Raw genomic sequence first — 24,697 nt, forward strand, 5'->3', positions numbered from 1 at the left:
GGCCTGGCGGGGATGGGGGGCATGTTGGGCCTGGCGGGGGGCCTGGCGGGGATGGGGGGCGTTGGGCCACTGGAAAGGAAAATGCTGAGTAACTTGAACGTGGTATTTCTCCCTCCCTGTACGTGTCACATAGGTCCGCGCCCATGAGAAGATCGGGATTTGGCGTGCCATCGCCAAGGAAGTCCGGGCCCTGGGGGTCCACCATCGACGGGGCACCCACTGCCGCAAGAGGTGGGAGGACATCCGCCGCGGGACCAAGAAGACCGCCGAGTCTCTGCTGGGGATGGCCTCCCAACGTAGGCGGGGTGCCTGCCGTCAACTGAGCCCCCTGATGTTCCGGATCCTGGCGGTGGCCTACCCTGATTTGGATGGGCGCGTGAGGGCAGCACAGCAGACACAAGGGGGTGAGTCCAAGCATTATCTACTCTGTTGTTGCGCAGTGGAGGTGTCTGGGTGGGGGAGGAGGGCTGTGGGTCCCCCTAGGCCAGGGCGATATCTGTAGGCTGGGCACCCCCGTAAGCCCCTGTGTCCCCAGCCACCACCCTCAGTAGTGTGTCAGTACAGCCATCCCTGGGCCGTGTCATCCATGGGTGCAGTTGTCAACTCTAGGCGTGTAGGGCATGTTCCACGGAATGCGTAGCGGACCCCAAGTGCGCAACTTAGTGCAGGGGGCATCTGTGTCTGTCATGTCCGCTAAATGTACCGGAGATCCATGTAATTAATATCCCTTTATTTCTCTCTCCCCCCCCCCTTTTTGTTTGTCTTTCTGTGCTTGTGTGCATCAGCATCATCAGGCGGAGGAGAAGTGGCATCGGGGCAGGAGGGAGCTGCATCTCACATGGCCCAGGAGGGCCATGCCACAGAGTCAGACTGGACCAGTGAGACGGAGGGCGAGGGGAGCTCCACGACGGGGACGACTGGAGCCTGCAGCGACACGGACACGTCCTCGGAAGGGGGCTCCCTTGCGGGGGTGGCACCATCCGTGCCCCCCGCCATTACAGGTACAGCCGCCACCCAGCGCACCATCTCCGCCCTCCCAGCAGCCCCTCAGCGTTCGCCCCGTGCCCGCTCTGCCAGGAAGCCGGGCATCTCCTTCGCCCCAGGCACCTCAGGCCCTGCACCTGTTACCCCCGCTGCCCTCAGTGAGGAGGTCATTGACCTCCTCCGAACGCTCATTGTTGGGCAGACTACCCTTTTGAATGCCATCCAGGGGGTGGAGAGGGAGGTTCATCGCAGCAATGCGTACCTGGAGGGCATTCATTCGGGTCAGGCTGCCCATCAGCGATCGTTCCAGGCTCTGGCCTCAGCACTGACGGCAGCCATTGTCCCTGTCTCCTGCCTGCCTCTACTAACTCCCTCCTCCCAGTCTCCTGTTCCTCTGCCTGTCCCACCCACACCATCAGACCAGCCTGCACACACCTCAACACCCAAGAGAAGCTCATCCAAACATAAGCACCACAGATCACGCAGACATTCACACACGCAACATTCCGATGCAGACATGCCAACAGTCACTACCACCTCTGTGACCCCCACCTCCTCGTCTCCCTCCTCCCTCCCTGTGACGTCTACACTCACACCTCCATTCACCTCACCATCAGCCAGTGTTTCCATCACCAGCACACCCTCCACTCCAGTCCGCACACGTGCAGTCACCACCCCCACTGCCATTTACACGTCCCCTGTGTCCTCTCCCACTGTGTCTGTCACCCCCTCTTCCACACCACACAAACGCAGCCACCCACCCACCCAACAGCCATCCACCTCACGACAGCCTATCCCTCCTGCACCTGCACCCAAAGACAGCAAACGTGACTCACCTACAACCACATCCTCTCCCTCCACTCCCATTCCCACTGTACCTACCACTCTCCATTGTCCCAAGAAGCTCTTCCTCGCCACTACTAACTTCTTTCCTGACCCTGAGCCCCCCCCTCCTTCTCGTCGGGGTAAGAAGAGCACCTCAGCCACCACCAGCCCTGCAGCCCCCTTGACAAGGGTGCAGGGGTATTGGAGCCCGCCAGCCCGCATGTCTGGATCTTCGCCCAGCAGCAAGGGGACAGCCAGCCCACCCCCTGGGAAGAGGAGCAGAAGGCGGAAGGGGCGCCGCAGGCTCCCGCCTTCTACATCCCCCCCGGACACCACCCAGAGACAGTCACCAGCCACAGCTCCAAAGGGAGGAAAGGGCCACAGGCCGACGACTAAGGAGGGCAAGGGCAGCAAGTTGGAGAGGTCAGGCAGCAGGCCTGCTGCCCAGGAGGAGCCCACAACCCCCATAGCCCCGGGAGGAACCGGCACAGCTGCCCCGGGAGAGCCCACCAGCCCCATAGCCGCTGCCCAGGGAGGACCCAGCCCAGCTGGCCAGGAGGGCCCCACCACCCACAGCCCAGGTGGGCAGTGAAGGAGCACCATCCCCGCTGCCCAGGAGGGCACCACCAGGCATTTAGCAGTTGCCCATAGACCGTCCGCCGTCTCAAGAACCGCTGAACTGGGCCCTTCAAGGCAAGAACCGCTGAACTGGGCCCTTCAAGGCAAGAACCGCTGAACTGGGCCCTTCAAGGCAAGAACCGCTGAACTGGGCCCCGCCGTCTCAAGAACCGCTGAACTGGGCCCTTCAAGGCAAGAACCGCTGAACTGGGCCCTTCAAGGCAAGAACCGCTGAACTGGGCCCCGCCGTCTCAAGAACCGCTGAACTGGGCCCTTCAAGGCAAGAACCGCTGAACTGGGCCCTTCAAGGCAAGAACCGCTGAACTGGGCCCCGCCGTCTCAAGAACCGCTGAACTGGGCCCTTCAAGGCAAGAACCGCTGAACTGGGCCCTTCAAGGCAAGAACCGCTGAACTGGGCCCCGCCGTCTCAAGAACCGCTGAACTGGGCCCCGCCGTCTCAAGAACCGCAGAACTGGGCCCTTCAGGGCAAGAACCGCTGGCCCTTTGGCAGACGTGCCAGGGCAGGATCTATCTCGGGCAGGGCTGCAGGATGTCCTCTGGCCAACTTGCCTCCTCCAGTGGCAGTGGGGTCTGTTATGGACTGTATGGACTGTGGCTTTGCTCTCCCCAGGATGGCCCAGTGGGCAGGCCACCCACTGTATGGACTGTGGCTTTGCTCTCCCCAGGATGGCCCAGTGGGCAGGCCACCCACTGTATGGACTGTTTGGACTGTGGCTTTGCTCTCCCCAGGATGGCCCAGTGGGCAGGCCACCCACTGTATGGACTGTATGGACTGTGGCTTTGCTCTCCCCAGGATGGCCCAGTGGTCATGGAGTCCCCTCGTGGATCTGGCGTCGTGTACTCAAGTGGCTGAGGTGCCCCCCCTTCCCTTCCCCCTGAGGTGCCTGTCCTATTTTCTTTCTGATGCCCCTGCAGTGTTCTCTCCGTGGAGTTCTTGTCGTGGGACTGGGCCTTGCCCCTTTGCACAGGACCCCTGTGATCCACGGACAGTGGTTGGACTACATTTAGTAGCTGTATATATTTTGTACATAGTTTATTTATTTTTTGGGATTAATGGCGTACATATTTCAATATATCTGGCCGTTTATGATCTCTTCTTTTGGTCTTTGCATTATTTCGGAGGGGGGTGGTTTGTGGGTTGTGACAGTGATCTGTGGGAATGCATTGATGTGTGTGTTGTAGTGGGTGTGGGTGGGTGGGTGTGTGCCGGTAATCTTTTCCCTCCCCTGTGTCGTAGGTGCAGTACTCACCGATGTCTTCCGCGCCGCCGGGCGTGCTCCTGGTATATGAGGAGGAATAGGAGTGCGGGGATGACCTGTAACTCTGGCTCCATACTGCCGGAATCTCGCGTGGAGTGCGTAGAGGTGAGCGTTTTCCCGTTCGTAGTCTGTTTCCGCCGTGTTCTTATCGGCGGTGCTCCCGCCCCGGAAAAGGTGGCAGATTGGTGGGTCGTAATAGGGTGGGCGGTACTTTGTCTGCCGCCGGGCTGTTGGCGGGAACCGCCGCGCTGTTTGTTTGTACCGCTGTGGCGGTCGGAGTGTTAAGTTGGCGGGCTGTGTTGGCGGTTCCCGCCAGGGTCAGAATGCCATTTTTAATACCGCCGGTCTGTTCGCGGTCCGACCGCCGCCTCTCCGCCGACCGCCAAGGTCAGAATGAGGGCCTTAGAGGGATTCGCTGGGTTCTTATTAAAAAAAAAAACAATTTCCACCCACTATACAATACCCTGATACTTTCTTATGCTTGAGGCAATGATTACCGAAAATTGAAGGAAGGAAATAAAATATACAGACATTAGTTTTTGGAAAACAGATGTAATGCACTGGGACATTCACTCCATTTTTGATCTCACACAGTGCTTTATATGGAAATAGAGAAGTGCGGGTACTCAAAATTTAGCATTACCAGTATGCTCCTGAGAAGTGACGGTTCTCTCCCATTAAATGTATTGCAGCAGTGCTGAGAAGTAAAGGTCTATCTCATATTAAATAAGTGCAGATAATCAGCACAAGACAGTGCCTGCCCATTTATACCATTTAAAGCACTGATCTTACAACAAATTCTAAAATAGGTTGCTATTAAATATTTAACTTCCATCAACATTCCAGAGAGATTTAGAACCTTGCACCAAGACAGAAACGGCCACCAAGGAGTGGCGGTTGCCCCAACATTTTCTAAAAAGCTGTTCTGCGACTTTCTAACCGACTGTGGCTCAGTATTTTACACACATATGTTCCCTGGTCGTTTAAGGTGTCTCTAATGAGACCCTCACTTTTATGGTGGTTTATCATCTGCAGGTGGCAAAGACCAGTGCAACAACCTGTTAGAGGCAATGTATCAGATTCTCCTTCACTGTCCTTACTCATTTACTGTCACAATTTGAATCTTACCTTCAGAAAGTTTGATGACTCCACAGCAAATTATTCTAACAATACGATGTTTTCCTTTGGTCTCACTCAGTTGGTAAACAAGCCTGTTGATTCATGTGACCTGGCACAGTGTGGACCTAGTATTTGATTTGGATAGGATCGTGGTTTAGGACTTAAGGTAACTTCTTTAGATGGCCTCAGCTCAGAACTCTGACAATCAATTTTCTGCCCTGACCTTCTCAATCCTTGCTGTTTTTCTTCTGCCACTCCACTATTCTAGATTTTCATGCTTAATTAGCATCTTTCTTAACTCTCCTTTCAGTCTGAAAGAGACCAGGCCAGTGCAGGGTTCTTTAAAGCTCCTCACTGTCTCCATTGTTGTTCAACATTAAATTTATGTGTAACTCCTCTCCTGCCTCATAAGATCTTTCAGCAGTCGGGTGCTGTAATATAGGATTACACGCGCCTATAAATCCAGTTGGACAAGAATGCCCCAACACTACACATATTCTAAAAAGCAACAGCTGGGTCTCAGTTTTCTTAAATGGAATGGAAATAAGATAGAGCTGTTAATAATTGGTAACTAAAAGACCCCCCTGGAGTGACAGCTAGAGGTCCTGCAGTACAAAACAACGTCCTTTCCCGGCACCCAAGTTTAAATTACTAGCTGGGACCCCAGATCATTTCAGCACTAAGGGACAGATGTAGCAAGCAGTTTTGCCCATTCTGTGTCTATGGGAAAATGTGTTCGTACATATGGCCCTAAGTCACAACCATGATAAGCATGTGTGTTTCCACTCCTGCGATCAATTCGGAAAGTTCTGCCTTTCCTCTAAGGTAAATCTCATGTGTTAGTTGTCCCCTCCTGCATTCATCACAGTTTAGTCTTCGGTCTGCCTCAAAGCCGACTAAAAAGACTAAGGCTCATGCAGACCATTTGCTTCAGAATTATTGTCAAGATGGACCAGTTTGATTACAATTCAATGACTAAAAGCATTCACTGGTTGGCACTTGAACAGACAGTACAGTTTGAGACAGTCTGCATGAGAGAAGCCTATGGTTCAGTGACCAACAGTTTTTACATCAGTCATGGATAAAAGCATTTTTAAAGCAGAAAGCAACCCTTTTATTATCAGTCACCATAGATGGGAAACAACCACCCACTCCACTTACAGCTAGCCAGAAACCTAGTGTTTAGGAAAGTCCTCAAGACCTTATCTGTAAGTAAATGTGTTTAATTTGTATGTCTGTCCTTTAGTCTTTTCTATTATTTTTATTAGCCATTATCTCTTTTGAGATTTTTTCTCCTGTTCATTTCCCATGCGAGTGTGGGTTGGTACAAGCTCTAAGAGGCCATTGGATGGTGAATGAACACTTTACAAATAAACCAAAAAACGACTCAATAAAGGGAATTACTGAATGAGTTTAAAAGAGGTGCATTAAGCCTTAGTATCAGTGCTTCCAAATTAACTGAACAAAAAAATAAACTTGTGGTACATGCACGTGTTTTATGACTAAACTAAAGCAGTAAAGTACATTTTTGCACATAGACCCCGACAGTACCTTAATTCAGCTGACAATTCTAAATGTTCTTGTTGAAAAGAATTGGTTACAGCTATGCTCAAATAGATAATTTTATTGAATCACTTGATGTGCTCTGGTTGTGGATTTTTGAATATCAAAATACAGCATGCTTGCTCAGACAACCCAATAATGACAACTCAAAGGCACTTGAAAGGTTACAGTAAAATATTTAGTGCTTTTTCATGCTACCTGAAAATATATTATTCAGTTTGAAATACAATAGTATCAAATGATCATTAAGAGTAATTTAAAAACGCTAGCAAAAAAGACTGTTTCTGTCACATGCACTGGAGAATCACTGAAAATGACATTAGAGTACTAGGAGTATTCGCATACATTAGTAGTTTGAGCGAAAAAATATATAATTTACTGCTGAAGGAGAGAGTCTACGACACCTAATAAATCACCGAGGCAGTGACATCAGCAGTGCTGCAGTACTCTCAAGTACTTATTTACTTGCCCCTTGCGCCGCCGGTTTTTCCCATATGCAAATGGATTTACCGGCAGCGCAAGGGGCTTGTAATACGCCCCATAGTGTGCGACAAAGTTGCTACCGAACCTTACATTTTAGAGGACAGATAAATTACATCTTAATCTATGTTAAGCAAAAGTTCACAATTCTGTAAAACGTACTTCAGTTAAAAAAAAAAGGATAAATGAATAATAAAAAATGTAACCCTGCTAGGTCGTGTGTTCAATTGATATCTGGAGTGCAACACAACACGTTGATGGTCACGGAAGGACACATGGGAAGTCTCTTGATATCCGCTGATTCGAGCTGTTAAGATTCTAGAAGGGTATGCCACCGACAGATCTGTTGACCCCGTGAATCTTTCATTTCCAGCCAGTGGCTTTGTTCTTCTTCTCCGCTGCTATTCTGGCCCAGGGACAGCCAACCAATCATTTCCTTCCGCTTCATGCTACGTCTGTTGTAAATTGAAATCATGAGCGTGACATCAGAAAGCTGGAACAGGGCAACTTGAAAGATAAATGTCTCCTTGTAGACGGGGTTTGGTTGTCCTCTTCGAATCGATGTCTTACAACGAGACATTTCCGCACCAACAGAGTTGAGGAGACAAAGTTTGCCATATGTATCTGGAGAAAAAGAAAGGGTACACAGTTAACCTGAATGAAGACCTCCGATTGCAGGCAGTTTCAATATGGTTCTATTTATTGATTTGTTTATGTGTTTTAATATACTGCAGGCTTGGGCACCAGTCCATTTTTCATATAGGAGCATGAATATGTTGTTTAGATTGCACATTTTAGCAGCAAATAAAATATTAATTGCATAGGAAAGTTGTTATGTCTCATAAAGATACATGAATCAGCAAGTCAGGCTTGTTGAAGGCTGATCATGCATACAAATAAGCTTAGCAGGAACTTTCTAAATCAGCAAGTAGCCAGAAGGTCCTTCTTTTGTCTAGTTTCCAATAATGTAGTGGAGGTGGCCATGTAGTTAGTTCGAGGAATTCTAGATTTTTGAGGCATTGCCTAAAAAGGTTCACTGCATGATGGATCATTTTGTTTAATTGGTAAGGTCAAAGTGTAAAGAGCAGTTACAGCTGGAAATTTTAGCAAGAGCGGGTGGGCCACACGCGTAGACTTGCACACTCACTCACACCCAGGCATTCACACATGCGTGCGCACACACACACACACACACTCTTCCACAACACTAACTCACTCAAGCAGCTCAGAAGGGAAGTAGGTTCCAGGATGGTTGGGACTGCTGCCTTCTCTCATTCGTTGACCTTACATCAGCAAGTGAGGGGAGGCAGCCGTGCCTCACTCGTCACAGAGTGGGATTAGGTCAGTGAGACAGCTAGCCCCGTCCCACTCTGTGACAAGGTGTCACTGACACTCGGCCTCCGGCACTTCAGGGCTTAAAACTGAAGGACCCAGTTCTGAGGTAATCAGTGATGCTCTCCTTTGTCATGTCATGCGGCGGAGGGCCTCCATATACTCTTGGCAAGATGGTGAGGTCACGCACACAGGGCTGTGAAATCCTCATCCTGGCAAATTTCAGGTCAGGCAGCCAGGAATCTGCACATTTAGTGCATGTCTCCCTTGGGCTGCCTGACCTGAACAAGAAGAGTGACTGTCAGGCTGACCTTTGTTTAATGTGACAGACACTTTCCTTGTTGTGAAAAAAGTGGGGGGCCTGGCCCCTCAGCCCATACGGGCGAGTCACTGCTCGTAAAGAGGACTTCTTTCTGTGTTATTTGCATTTTCAAGTTAAACCTTTTGGTCCTGATTTAAGAGGGCATAGAGCCACTTTAGCACTGCCTTAGCATCATTTTATTTATTTAAGATAAGGTGGCCTAAGGTGGCCTTCCCCCAACAGATTTACAAAGTAACACAATGCGTACATTGCGCTACTTTGTAACCCTTTGCGCTACATTATGCCTGCACCAGGCATAATGTATGCAAAGGGGCGTTCCCCCGTTATTGGGCTGACAAAATGGCAAAAGAAATTGAGGAGTTTCTTAGCATCATTTATTTGGGCACTTTTAATGCCTGCTAAGAGCAGGCATTAAAAGGGGGCACACCATTGTTTACAATGGGCCCTATGTACTGTTCAGTGTTAGCGCCAACATTTTGGTGCTAACCATGAACAGTACATCAATAGTCTAAAAAATGTTGATGCCATTGCCCCCTACACTGCGCCATGGTGTGCCATATCTTAGATACAGCGCTCACATGGTGGCTGGGGGGGGGGTGCTAAGGGGCACAAGAGAAGTGATGCTACTCTGGGTACAGCACCACTTTCCTTAAATCTGTCTCTTTGTTTGTAAGGTATTTTGGAATATTTAGATTTAATGCCTTGTAGGTTACACATGCAAAGAGAAACAGGACCTGCCCTATAACTGTTCTAGAACCAGGGGTGATTAAACAAATCAATGGAACAAGCATTTTTCAAATACTTATATGTAAATGACGATTATTCAATCCATATCTGATTGATTACAACATTTGTATATACAGAGTTTCTATTTCATATATTACATTCACATAGTGCACACACCTGAGCTGGATTACTGAATTAACCATTTATTCAAAGTATGGGGTCTTCTATTGTATGTCTTTCTCGGAAATACTTCGTTAAGTGTTTGCCTTAGCAATTAGTCAGACAAGGAATGATTATTTGGCATTCCCTTATTTGTGCTTGAATAATACTTCTGTGAACATTATTCCAATGATTTGTAAATAATACCTACAGTTTTGAAGGTTCTTTGTTGCCTGTAGAGGCAGGCAGTTATGACCAATTTTAGCATTATTACAATTAGATTTGAATGTTTTGGAAACTACGGACACTTCAGCACACAGGAACCTCTTCTGCTTCCATTCAGATACCCTATTGTTTGTAGTCTTAAGAGTGAAAATTACACATTTCATCAGTAGGAATCATTTGTCAATTGACTCACTGGTAACATATACCAAAGATCTGTCATTGACACGCACCTCTACCCAACTCTTGCATCCTTCTGCACGGCCATTTGTTTTTGCTCTAGAAATCCGTTTGGCACTCAGGTCTGGTAAGGCTAACGTGATCAAATATAGATACTAATAACACCATCTTCTGCAGAAGAGGCAAACTTTAATTGTCACAGAACATACAGAATCCCTAGTTCAAGCCCTGGATCCCTCCATTTTGATGGTTGCAAGGTGCTTAAGTTAAGACTGGAGTTTCAAAATCCCATCATCCCACTTAGGGCGGTACTCACACTCCATATTGCCCGCCACAACGTCCATTTTAATTGGCCTCAGGAAATATGAACATGCTTCTCATCTCGGTCCATTGGATTCTCCTGATTGCTGCAAACATTGCCCATTTCACATTTAAAGCCATTAACCTCTAACGGGCCTCTTATTTACATGGTAAATATCCAATATCAATAGGATCAGATAAAATCACATACATTTTTTAAAATTCTTATAATAAAGCAAAATATTGCATGAGATCTGTTCAATATAATAATTTAGAAAGGCCCAACCAGACAACATACACTATACGACTTCCTACATCTCCAACCTATTTGCCATCTACTGCCGTAACACAAGAGTTTTTACATGCTTCCTAGATCTAATTATTACCCTAACAATAGGCACATTTATCATGCTCCAGTGCTATAGTGCCCTCGTGATGGGATCAATTCAAAATGATTAATTCCTATTACTAATTTATTACTAACTTGCTATTAAGCTTTTAGATCTCTAAGGAAAAAAACCTATTGCAAAACATGTACATACTCTGGTTTAACATATGAAGAAGGCACCAACATGACTACACAAATGACAAATGAAATACCACTTTCAAAAGGCAAGTAAAGGAAAGACCAGTGCATTTACAGTAGGACAGAGAAGTAGGCTAAAGTTAGGGCCATATTTATGGGGATTGTCACACAGTGTAGTGCTTGACATGAAAAGGGCATCCATTCACTTTAATTAAAAGAATCCGGCGCATTCCTGAGCCGTTTTGGCTGCCTAGTGTCAATGCAGGCACCCTGGCACCATGGTTCAACAGCGCCTCCATTGCATGTGATATTGTTTTGGTGCAGAAAGGGCTACCTTCCTGCACAAAAACAATTCTCTGAGGCGTTTTCCTCTTTCTATGTGTGCTGCAAAATGCAGCACACATAGAAAGATTAAAAAACAAGGAGACATAAAAATTTCTCCTCGTTACGCCTCTCTCGGGGAGGCGTATTGCGTTGGCTCATTCCAAGGCTTACCAGTTCTGGTAAATCTGGGAATGCATAAAAAACACTGAGAGTTGCATGGGGATAGCCATGCAACACCCATGGAATGCATCCCTAGAGCAGAGTAAGGCAACACAGTGCTGTTCCCTGTGTAGCTTTATTACATGTTTATGGAGCCACTCAGGGCCAAGCAAAGTGGCCTTGCATGGGTTCATAAATCTCACTTAAGGTTTGTGTTGCACATGTTCCACACTGAGTGGTGCAAATGCTACACAAACCAGGTCATAAATATGGCTCTTAGTGTGCTTTCTTTCTGGTGTCTCTTTGCAGGGTGTTTTCAGCACCATGGTGTTCAAAGTTATAATTTAAAAGAACCTTTGATTAGGCTCTTGCTCACAATGTATCAGTTCACACCTTTCTTGCATTTATGAAAATCTTCCCTCTTTCCTAACACAACCGATTACTCATGCACTAACATGTAATTTAAAATGTGATCAAGGTGCAACATTATGCCAGCGAGTGCTATATAAAAATGCTGCAATTTTTATTAATAAGTTATGTCTTGTGAACCGACAGTACACAAGCCAATGTTAGCTCCTCATAAAGACCTGTTCGTCATGAATAAATGTCATTTGTAGTGCACACAGCTGCTTCCGAGGAAGCATCCTGGCCCGAAAATACAACTACACAAAGTGCAGATGTAACATTACCCCTGAACATGGCTGTAATAAGAAAATGACATCACTTCTTGACTGATGACTCGTATGTGACGTGAGTAGTGCCTTCTTTTATTGAATTCTGTCATTCAGCACAGGGAATGTCCCATGGCTGGCTCTGTGATCTCAGCCATAAGCGAATGGTCCTCTGCAGATTACCATGTTAGGAGCCACACGTTTATTTTCAGTTTCACAAACATCTCATTTAGGACATGCACTCTAGGGACTTCCTGTTTCTGCTGCTGGTTTCCTACTAATAGAGAAGGTCATGAGAATTGGGGCTTACATTTCCTCTCTCACCATATTAGGAGGTACGAGGATTGTTCATGCGTGACCCAAGTCTCGCCAAATGCCTCCCTTAGCAAAGAAGAAAAACTGAGGGGCATATTTATACTCTGTTTGCACCGGATTTATGTTATTTTTTTTAATGTAAATTTGACGCAAAATTAACTCCATATGTATACTTTGACGCTAGACCCGTCTAGTGCCAAATTTATGGAGTGAGAGTCATTTTTTTACCGTGGAAATCTACCTTGCATTTCCGCCTTATTTATACTCTTGTGCAAAAATTATGCATGGGAGGGGGTGGGCCTTAAAAAATTACTCTAAACTGGTTTAGAGTCATTTTTTAACGCCTGTGTCAGGGCAGGCGTTAAGGGACCTGTGGGCTCATTTCCATGGTATCTGACCATGAAAGCAGTCCACAGGTGCCCTTCCCTGCCCCCAGGGACACCCCCTGTCACCCTCGCCCACCCCTGGAGCACACTCATGGAATTGGGGGACCCATCTACTGTAAGCAGAGTTAAGTATTTTTTTTTAACGTAGAAGTGCCATAGGGGGGCCTAACTTGGGCCCACGTACATGCCACTGTGCCCAATGGCCATGCCCAGGGGACAGAAGTCCCCTGGGCCTGGCCATTGAGCAGGGGGGCATGACTCCTGCCTTTCCTAAGACATGAGTCATTTGCATGGGGGTTGTGCGTCAAAAAATGATGCTAGTCAGGTTAGAGTCAATATTTTGGACTCTAACCTGACTTGCACCATTCTTTGACGCACAACCCTCCAGTCTTCCCTACGCCTCCGCTGCCCGGTTAGAGTCATTTATATTTTGACGCTAACCAGGCCGCAGCTCTGGCTACCATCATTCCATAAATATGACACCCGGCTGGCACATTGGAATGGCGGTAGCCGGCGTTCTACTTTTAGACGCAAATCTGCGCTAGCGCAGATTTGCGTCAAAAAGTATAAATATGGGCCTAAATTGGCAGGAGAGGCTGACAACTGCCTATCTGACAATGTGCTTGGCATGGATGCACATCTGTCCCTAAGGCCAGAGATACGGCAAGTGAGGACTGGGAGTTCTCACAACAGATTAATTTTTACATTCCTGCCACATGGACCGAGAGAGGGCAGAGGACATGCAGAGTTGGTGCAGGGGTGCTCTCGGAAAGGGGACTGCAAGGGACTTGCCATTCAAAGCCGTTTTTGCTAGGTGAGACAGAAAAAACCTGGTTTCAAGACAGTGGGGATTTGCATGGAGTGCCTCTTTGACTCCTGCTCAAAGTGGAGAAGCAGAAAACAAAGCACAAGGGGTATAAGAACCTACTTACCAAATAAACTATTATACATCAAACCTGTGTACCACAATGGATATTGATAGTCACATTGCTGTTCCATAACCGTATAAATGTACTCTGTTCTAGTGTTTCTATAAAGTCACAGACAATTTTTGTGAATTGTCTAATGAAGCACAGTTGTGGGAACTTTAGTCCATTTATAGAAAACCTGCACCATATAATGCTGTTGGTAACGTGTAATTTTGCTGTACCATCAAATGTCACAGGAGTGACATAGTAATGTAACCAAGAATGCATATATGGTGTGCCTTAATGTTGCAAAGCGGAGCAGCTAAATCATTTTATTGAAAGTGCATTCACAGTAGAAAGATTAGTAATTCATATATGTGTGTGTGTGTGTGTGTGTGTGTGTATATATAAGTATATATATATATATATATATATATATATATATATATAAGGTTATAGGGGAGTTATAGTTAGGCTCACATTTTAAACATACAAAACCATAGAAATTCAGCAGCTATACATAGAGATATTTAAAGTAACTATAATTCGGGCCCTAAGGTAACTTGTGCCCCCGCCATGCACAGTTTTCTCTTCAATAGATTTACTGCAAATATTACATTATTATTATCAATGATATTATCAAAGATGTCATGAGTGTTGTAATATATGGGATAATTAGCTGTGCATGGCGAGGGCACAAGTTGTAGTTACCTTAGGGCATGAGTTGGTGGACCCCGGGGCACAGTGAGGGCCGCGCAACTCCCGCAAACTACTAAGTTTAAGCCCCAGGGAGGTGGTGCTCCAAGGAGGGTCCACAGGACCCCCCTGTTATTATAAAAGTATTTTGCCCCAGGGAGGTGGTGGTCCCGGGATATTTTATAAACATAGCTCCGTGGAGGTTGGCAGACCCTGGGGCTCCTGCACGCCCTAGAGGGGGGACCCCATGGACCCCCTTCCTTTGTTTTCCCCCAAAATGCCCATAGAACCTGGCCAACCTCACAGTGAAATTCGCAGATCTACTGCGATGTTCGCCGGGATTTAAAAAAAAGACTTTTAAGCTGAGGGTGGGGGGGGGGGGGTTCCCTGCAGCAAGGCTAGGGGGATTGGGTAAGCGTACCATGTTCTCTTTTTTTTCATTTCTTTTTGAGAGTTGACTGAAGCTGAGTTTCAAAAACGCAAAAATTTCTATAGGAAAATAAAATGGGAAATGCACTTTTTTCACACCCTTTTTCTTGGCCTCCACTTTCTGGATCACCCCAAAGCTTCTCATGCACAACAAAATTCATTGCCACACTTTAAAAGCAAATTCGTTAAGATTTTTCAAACCGTGCCAAAGATATAGCAAGTCCAAAATATATATATATATATATATATATATATATATATATATATATATATATATATATATGTATATATATTTATACACACACACACACACATATATATATATATATATATATATATATATATATATATATATATATATATATATATATATATATATGTCTGTGTGTTGATGTTAACATGTTGGACTGTAATACATATGCATATATTCATGTACTCTGACTGTGGTATTATAGTGAACTTGCATATGATCCTATTTTATTTATCATGTATTATGCAATCATGTCTTTCGAATGTGAATTGATATGCCATATTAAGTTAGCATAACCAAAGGGCTGGAATGTTTGTTTCATGTGTTTAACCTTCCACATAGAGTTTTGCTCGTGCTGCAATATTCTTTATTTGCAGGTGCAGCCTCCTGAGTCTACAGTTAATGAAAGGCATTTTGTGTATCTGAGACAGTGGTGTATGGAAGGATATTTTGGCAAGGACAAAATAAGGCTAATGAACTGAGAAGAAAAGACTCCTGTTTGTTTACCTGACTCAAAGAGACACTCAGGGTCATCCTGTTGTTTGATTTGCGGGATGAAAACTTGATGGGAGTTGCCAATTTCAACTGTGCAAGGAAGATGGAAAACTACTGTTGCTGATGACATGGATTTATCAAAGTTCCTGTAGGTTTAATTGGTACTCACCAAGTTGGACAAGAGCAGATTTTCTTTAGCATCTGACAAGAGCAGATTCTCCTTGAGAGTTGGAGGGGTATTGGCCTCTCTACTCTTTATCCCTTTGTGTGGCATTATGTTACGCAACACCTCTCTATCAGAACTTCTACTGAGGTTTCTGCTATACTGACGCTTTCCTATATTTCCTGACAGATAATTAGCATTTCTTTTAGCTTAGTTGAGGGAAACTTAGATTAATTGACTTACTCTAATGATTAACCAAGAGGATTACAGTTTATATACTGATCATCAAGCCTTGTTTCTCATATTTTGTATTGCTGCAACTGAAACTCTTGCACGCCTTATGCTTGTACGACTTAACCTCATTCGACACTTTAGTTCACTTTTGGCGATTCTGTACTTATATAGCATGTTTTTGAGATTCATTTTCATAAGTTTGGCTCTAAATTTAATCTCCATCTCTGGTATTTAAAGGATTTCCAAATAGGTTACACTGTTAATGATTTGAATTGTTGATTTAAACTGCCTTTTACCCCTCAAGACTCCTAAAAAGGTCTGTCGGAAGAAGAGAAGCTAGAATATTGACCCTGAGCATCATCACATGGAGCACTTTATGTATTTGAAATGATATGCTTTTGTTGGCGAATGAGAGCTCATCTTTAGAATCTAGGCCGAAAACATTTTTCCGAGTTATATTCAAGTTAGAAATGTTAGGGTGTAATTTACAGTTCAGCATGCCATCTGTGTAAGGTTCCGGCGATCGAGGACACCTGGCTGTCTCATCAGGAAACATTTTGTCAACAGAAGTGGTTCCTGCCCACATGGCGGAAATTACTTTGAAGGACAAAATTCAAGAACATCGGGTATGCCACGCCATGGCAGTATGATTGTCCTGCTGTCACGTATTATTTTCAAAAAAAGATCCCCAAAGCTGGGTCAGTCATCAGAAATGATACACCAAATATCACAGTCATTGTATATCTGCAAGTTGGGGACATTCCAGGAACAGAACCGATGGCAGAAGAAATGCAGCAGGAGTATTTCTGAAAGCAGAGCCAGCAGGAGCTGCACTATCAGGAACACTGCACTGCCTCGATTTTTTAATGAGATGAGAAAGGAAGGACAGGTCAGCTGACAATTTTTGATGAATGATCACTCACCCCTGGTAACAAACACTGATATAACACCAGAAACAGTTATGGCTACTGGCAGTGGTAATACAGAAAACTGCTTGTCAAATCATACTCATTGGACAATCACAGATACTAAACAGTGCAGATTATTGAAATTTGAACCAACTTTCACAGTAATAGTAAAAATAACAGTATGTTTATGGTTGTTCGGTCACTCTGTGGCCTCGACATATGCACAAAGCAATACAGAACATTTGTTTGTGATGCTTCGATTCTGAATATAAACGATGTGGTTGGCTGATATTTTCATTCAATCTTTGCACTTCCAGAACACAAATTCCACATTTGCGACTATAGGAGATCTCTACAAGAAAAGCGTTGCTAGGCAACTCATTTCAACACTCGATGTTATTTAATGTGTGCTTTTTGTTGATCTTTTCTATTTCAGTTACAAATGCTCTTTGCACATTTAGCAGCTGAGAACCACAAGGTGTGATCTTACACGTCTGGTGAGAAAACGCTCATAGAATTAGTTGAAAATCAAGACAGGCTTAAGCTGTTATAAAAATAGAAACCTTGTATATACATTTAACTGTGAGCTGGCGCTGATATGCGACACTGACACTTCGCTATGGCCTAAAACACTCTGGCACATCACTATAATGTCAACTTTAATATACTTGTTTTAATCCTTAGAGCAGTGGTTCTTAACCTGTGGTCCAGGGACCCTTGAGGGCTGTAGTAAAAAACCACATTAAACCAGGTTTGCTTTTGTTGAAGCGTGGTTTAATCGACCCACTCAAGCGGTGCAGGCACCCTCGTTAACCGCTCCTCCCTTTCAAAACCGCCTTTCCGCTCGCAGGATCGCGTTCGGGACTCGAGTAACGCTCGAGCTCCCTTCACGCGCCCACACAATAATATTACACATCCCCCTCCGTCATCAATTTTTTTTTTCTTTAACAAGAATACAACAATAATAACCACATATTTAAAAACAGAATCATAAACTGTTCAGATTAAACAGGAAACATAAAAATTAACCAATAGCTCGACAAAAGCTAAGAGGAATACATTTCAAGCAAGGTTTCATTATTTTTGTTTAAAGAAAAACATAAGAATTAACCAATAACTAAAGAGAGAAATACTTTTCAGGCAATATTAAAATCAAAAGTTTTCAATTCATTTCCCGCCATCTCTCACATAGAATTCAAGAAGGGGAGTGGTAGAGTGAGAAGACCTCCTGCTTATCTGAATGACTGTCTTATTTTCTTCATTCTCCACACCAGTTTGTCCCTCCAAAACCTCCACGCTATTCTTATTTTCATGCGAAGTGTCAGTATCCGGGCTCTCAACACCTCCCTCAGATAGCATAAACCCACTGCATCCTCCATCTCCATTAGTAACGATTACGTTTCCTGCCCTTCCACCACCTCTCTCATATAAGGCCACTCTCCTTTTGTTCCATTTAGTGCCATTCGCCAAAACCACATTGAAATTTCCTTCGTGTTTAACCTCAAAAGGATCGCAAAACTTTGTCCAACCTGCACCCACACATCCATCCTTGACTTTCACCCAATCACCAACTTGTATACCAGAGTAACCGCCTGCAGTGGCATCTTCACTTGATTCCTTGGTTTGATTTGATCACCCTCCAACCAACCAGGCACTAACTTTGATCTGACCTTACGCCCTCTCATGAACTCAAATGGTGTTCTACCCTTATCTCTCAGCTGCGTGGTGCGATGAGCCCATATCGCCTCTTGCACAACTGAACTAACATTTTGGTTCCCCTGCACAGCCAACTGAATTGTACCCTTGACCATACGATTCATACGTTCCATAATACCATTGGCTTGGGGATTGTAAAGTGCAGTACGCCTATGGGTGATACCATGGGTTAACAGAAACTCCTTCATCTCCAGGGAGATCAACTGTGTACCATTGTCAGTAATGAGTGTATGGGGACACCCTTCTCTTTGGAACAGAACCTTTAATACCGAAATAGTACTTCTTGTCGACACTTCCCTCATAAACTCAACCTCCAACCACTTAGAAAATACATCCACCAGGAGTAAAGCACATTTTTTATTGTGGCCCAAACCAGGCAGTGGCCCAACAAAGTCCACACAAATAGTGTGCCATGCTTCCCCTGGATCCTCAATATGTCCCATCCAAGATTTTTTTTCCCAGCTTTAACCTTTTTTTCACTTTCCTTACACTGAACACACTCTTCCACCCATTGAGCAGTTTGCAAATCAACCCCTGACCGCCAAAAGTTTTCCTTAACTCTTCTTTGAGTCAGTGTTTGTCCCAAATGCCCTTCATGTGCCAAATGTATGATTTTTCTTTGTATCTTTTCCGGAGGTACAAATCTGTCACCCCTCATTATTACACCTCCGTCCCCCAACGACAACTCATCCAGAACCTTGATGTAGGGCCTTACAGACACTGCCACAGCACTCTCTCTCCTTCCTACCTCAACATTTTACTCATGTACTGCAGTACCGAGTCATCCCTCAAACCTTGCAACCACTCTTCTTTAGAGAAAGCCGCCACTCCATGTTGTATCAAGTCCTCCACCAATGCCACCGCTCCTTCTTCTCCCTTCAACAATTGTGCCTCCCCATCAACCAACTTCCAATCCACAGCCATGCGTGAGAGAGCATCAGCTTGTATGTTCCTCCATCCCTGAATGTATTCCACGTTGTATACATACTCCTGCAAGTGAGCTGCCAATCTGGCCAACCTCGCAGAACCCTTACCCGCACCACCTGCTGATAAGACCTTGACTAAAGGTTTGTGATCAGTTCTTAACTTAAAAGAAATACCCCACAAGAATGTTCTGAAATACTCTACAGCCCATGCAGCAGCTAAAGCCTCTCGCTCAATCACTGAGTAGTTCCTCTCACTCTCAGTGAGAGAGCGTGAAGCAAAAGCTACCGTCCTCTCTTCACCGCGGTGAACTTGAGACAGAACAGCACCTACACCAGACACACTAGCATCCACAGTCAGTATAGTGGGAGAAGAAGTTTCAAAGGATACTAAAATCTTTGCAGCACACACCTCTTGCTTTATGTTATCGAAACATTCTTGTTGCACTTTTGACCACACAAAATTACAACCTTTGCGCAACAATATTCTCAACCCCTCTCTTTTGTCAGCGAAATTCTGAACAAATTTGGAGTAGTATTCAATGAGACCCATAAAGGACCTCAACTCATCTTTGTTCTTTGGTGACGGAGAGAGTTTGATTGCCTCCAACAAATCTTTCTTCGGTTTAACTCCTTCGCCCGAAATGGTGTGTCCCAAATATTCAATCTCTTTGGTCAAGAAAAAACACTTCTCTTTTCTTAACATTAGACCCACCTCCAAAAGTTTCTTTAAAACCTTCCTCAAAATTTGGTTATGTTCCTCAATAGTTGACGCAAAAATCAAAATGTCATCCTGAAAGAATAAGACATTACTGAAACCCTCAAAAACATTTGTCATCATACGCTGAAAAACACTTGCAGCCGATGATAACCCAAAGGCCATTCTAACAAAACGGAAAGTACCATCCATGGTGATAAATGCTGTAACATCACGTGAATTGTGGTGTAGTCGTATCTGGTGATAGGCACTTTTGAGGTCTGATTTGGAAAAAAAAAACTCCTCCATTAAGCAACATAATGAGTTCATTGATGTTTGGTAGAGGGAAATTGTCCGTCACTATGTTTTGATTGACACTGCGAAGATCCACACAAAATCTCAATTGTCCATTTGATTTCCCCGTAATGACCACTGGAGAAGTCCATTCTGTAACAACAATAGGTACTTTCCTCACTTTGTGTTTCACCGCAACGGTTCCTTGCTTCATACGAATCTTATGGACATAGCCCTTTAACTCTCCCAACTCCTCTCGAAACACCTCTCCCACTTCCTCCAGGATCACATTGACATCTCCGTCATCCACTACCAAGATTAGTTCCTTACCTCGGGGATTCACAATTATATTCAAGTAGTATTGGTGCATCCAACCCAAAATTGGTGGCCCGGACTCAGCCACATACACTTTGCCAAAGGTTTCTCTTGATTTGAAGTCTATGGCAGTTGGAAAGAAGCCCAAGATCTCAATCTCCTCCCCTTGGTAGCCCACAGGACAGATGTCTTTAGACTTCAATTCAATCTGAGGCCAATTCTTCATGAAGATATCTTTGGGAATTATTGTGTACTTAGATCCAGTATCCACCATCAGCTCAACACTCACTTTTCCGACAGTAAACCATGCTTTGGGCCTACTTTCCCTCTTACCACAGTAACCTTTATCAACCTCGCCTAGGCTAAGAATGCGGTCCACCACCTCATCTCTCTCCTCACACAGCACCACTCCTTTTGACTTTGACCACTCAACACACATACGCGCATAATGACCTTTGCGCCCACACTTTCTGCATTCCTTCCCCACTGCAAAACACCCCTTAAAATCACTACTGTGTAAACTACTACCACATCTGTTACACTTCTTCTTGGTCGCATTCATTTTCTGGGTTTTCAGAAGATCCTGTGTTTTCTTCTCTACCAAAGCCACACTGTTGCTTTTGTTTCCCACGTCTCCCACAACCTCCTGGAAGACTTGTTGCTCCCTACTCCCATTGCCATATCTTCCCATCTCTTTCATGCAAAGTTCTGACTCTTCCACAACTTTCGCCATGTCAACAGCATCTTTCAAACAAGGATTTTTAGCAGCCCACAGCCTTTCTTGAATCTTTCTGCTCTTACATTGAACCATTAATTGATCCCTAATCATCTTGTCGCACATCTCCCCAAATTGACATTTAACTGACAACTCCCTTAATCTGGATACAAATTCTTCAATAGACTCCCCCACCCTCTGTGGTTGGGTATAAAACTTGTACCTTGCTAAGACCAGATTGGTTTCTTTAGCAAACCTATTGCTCAATTTTAATCTAGCTTCCCTAAACTCATCTGAAATACGTGCCCCATTGTCTGTAGCCACTGGAATAAATTTGAACAATCTCTGCGCTTCTGATCCTAGACAGTTCAATAAAATTGCTTTTTTACGTGCAGGAGACAACTCTTCACTGTCCAACGCCAACAAATAGTTGTCAAACATGTCTATCCAGTCCTCCCACTGGATCGCTGGCGTACCTGGATGTATAAGAAAACAAGGTGGTGCAGTAATTGAGACGTGCTCCATTGCTCACAAAAATAGATGAGCCCACACTTCAGAAAAAAAACCAAAGGTTCAGAAACAATATACAAATCCCAGGCAAAGAAGATCTTTGCAATGCTGTGAAGTGTTTCACGCTTATCCACTCCAACACACGAAGAATATCTATCACTGCACACCGTTGAAATCAAGTCACATAAAAAACAAATATACAGAAACGCTCACCGCCAACAATAACAGTTTCAGAGATGACTTCTTCCTTAATTTTCAGGAAACCAGCAGCTAATTGCAAGAACTAGCAACTTCTAGGGTGGCTTTCCCCTTAAATTCTTGGTAACTGGTAGTTTCACAATGACTTTTCCTTTAGCCGCACTCCCCTTTGGTTGTAAAAATGCAGGATCTTAATGGGTGACTTTTCCTTTAAGAACACAGGCAGAAACTGGCAGTTTCAGGAGTGACTTCACCTTTAAAACACTCCCCTTTAAAAATATGCACAGCAGCTCTCAAGATAGATAACACGCCACGCCTCTTTCTCCTGAAAGAAGGCGTTGTTCCCGGAAGGCCAGACAGACAGCTTCCTTCGTCACCCTGCCATATCTTCGGACATCAGCCTGCTGAAAAACGCCGCTCGGTAGGTCGATGAGTAGGGGCCAAAACTCGTCGCCAAAAGAATGTAGTAAAAAACCACATTAAACCAGGTTTGCTTGTGTTGAAGCGTGGTTTAATTGACCCACTCAAGCGGTGCCGTCACCCTCGTTAACCGATCCTCCCTTTCAAAACCGCCTTTCCGCTCGCATGAGCGCGTTCGGGACTCCAGTAACGCTCAAGCTCCCTTCACGCGCCCACACAATAATATTACAAGGGCCCACAAAGCCTACTCGGAAGGCTCCCAACTGCTTAGAAAATTAAAATAATATTAACAGATTAATAATTGTATATAAATGGAGAAGCAAAATGTACTATTGAAAATGTTAAAACTTTCCTTAAATGTGAAGGAATTTGAAATTGGAGGATAATAATAAGTTACTACACTTAGACTGATCTGTGGGAGCAGTGAAAGTGCATCAAACAGAATATAGAATGGACAATGAGTGGCCTCAATTGAGTTTAGAAAAGTTGTATTCTTCTCATTAAAATTAAAATTTAGATTTTATTTTTTTATTTTTGTTTTTAAGCTAAATAAATAATTTCATTATTTGTATACATGTTTGATGAATGCTTGTATCTGTATTTTTTATGTATTGTTTTCTATTTTAAATTATCGAAAATGCATAGGCAGGGGGTCCCGGCTTCCAGTAGTTACTCAGTGGGGGATTCCCAGGTTCCAATAACAATGCAGTAGGGGTCCCTAGTTTCCAGTAGTGATTTGTGGGGTCCACAGAAGTCAAAACATTAAGAACCACTGCCTTAGCGTGTCTTTCACCCATAATAGGCCATGCAAACAGGAGACATAAGAGCCTAACAAAACTGAGTGATCGCTACCAAATCATCATTTACCTATTCATGTTTTCCTTTCTCTGACAACTATAGAACTGGTTAGAAATTGGCAATGTACCGGAAGTACACTTTTCAGGAAAATATGACGAGTATGCCTGTAGGGAATCAGAAGGTTATGCTATGGAAGAGAAAGGTCAAAGAGTTGATGTGAGCTGTGACGGAGCTATCACATAGACCATCACTCTTGCAAACTTTGCTTGGTCAGGACATGCTAACCACAGAAAGCGTGTAGCAAATAGTCAAAGAACAATACAGTTAGAATATAAAAAACTTAAAGGACCAATCCAAGTGACCGAAAAGGAAAAAAATGAAATAAAGCAAGTCAAGACAAACACAGAAGGAAAAATAGAGACATTTTGTAAACAGGATGTTGTAAAAGAATAAAATATAATAAGAAAGAAATGGGCAAAAATAGTTCACATCACTTTAGACTTTGATTTCAGCTTTAATTACAGCTTGAATTCATATCAACAATTTGAACCACACCGCCCTCAGGTATTGAAGCAGTGTTGAGTTGACACATTGAAGCAGTTCCTGGCCAGCTGGCTCAAAGGCTGGAAGAAGCAGCTTGTAGCATGGGGTTCTTGCTGAAGAAAAAGTGTAATTTTTGTACTAGAGTAAAGAGCAAAGGAGATGTCAAGGTTGCTAAATCTCCAGGTAGAAATGTAGTGATCACCCTGGTGAGGCACTGTTCAACAATACCCTAAGGGGCATATTTATAATTTTTGATGCAAAACTGCACTAACGCAGTTTTGCATCAAAAGGTTTAGCATGACTTGCGCCATTGCTGGAATGGCACAAGCCGGTGCAAAGCGTGGTGGTAAGGGGGTTTTGCACCAAAAAATGACGTTAGGCTGGTTTGAGGCAAAAAAATGACGCACAACCATCCATACCACATGCCTCCTGTCTCATAAAAGACAGGAGTCATGTCCACCACCGCAATGCCCAGCACAGGGGACCAGTGACCCCTAGACATGGTCATTGCACCCTGTGAAAAGCAAGGGGCACCAAGTTGGGCCCCCAATGGCACTTTAATTAAAAAAATACCTACCTCTACATACCATACTTAACTGGGGTGGGGTCCCCCATCCTCCAGTGTCCCTCTGCTGTGGGAGGGGGTATTCCTGGGGTTTGAAGAGGGCACCTGTGGACCCATTCCATAGTGTTTAACCAGGGAAATGGGTCCACAAGTCCCCTAACGCCTGGTCTGACCCAGGAGTTAAATAATGGTGCAAAGCAAGCCAAATGCAGTGCTAGACTTACTCCATCTTTGAGCTGGAGTCCTTTGCTATTGTTTTGGGTCCCCTTTTGGTTGTAGTAACATTAGAAGAGAAGTTTGTGAAAAACAATGGTCTTATTCGTTTTTAAGGTGAATGTATGTCTTTCCCTCAACCCCTCTCTAACCTTCCCCAAACACCTTCTTACTCCTTCCAAAAGGGAGCATGCCCCTTTTATCAACCACTATGTA

At 44.5% G+C, this 24,697-nt stretch overlaps 1 protein-coding gene across 8 annotated transcripts in view; it reads right to left on the reverse strand.

Moving 5' to 3' along the window:
* Nucleotides 1-6,435: 6,435 nt before the first annotated feature.
* Nucleotides 6,436-24,697, reverse strand: part of SYT16 (synaptotagmin 16) — a 569,077-nt gene continuing 550,815 nt past the window's right edge. For 7 of the 8 annotated variants that reach the window (XM_069207390.1, XM_069207384.1, XM_069207388.1 and 4 more), the window contains one exon: nt 6,436-7,493. In XM_069207390.1, coding sequence (XP_069063491.1) covers nt 7,180-7,493 — 314 coding nt within the window. In that variant the 3' untranslated portion in view covers nt 6,436-7,179. The remainder of the gene's footprint in view (nt 7,494-24,697) is intronic. The other variant, XM_069207389.1, reaches the window with a different exon arrangement.

The sequence above is a fragment of the Pleurodeles waltl genome, chromosome 9, assembly GCF_031143425.1.
Source record: "Pleurodeles waltl isolate 20211129_DDA chromosome 9, aPleWal1.hap1.20221129, whole genome shotgun sequence".
NCBI classification, from domain to species: Eukaryota; Metazoa; Chordata; class Amphibia; order Caudata; family Salamandridae; genus Pleurodeles; species Pleurodeles waltl.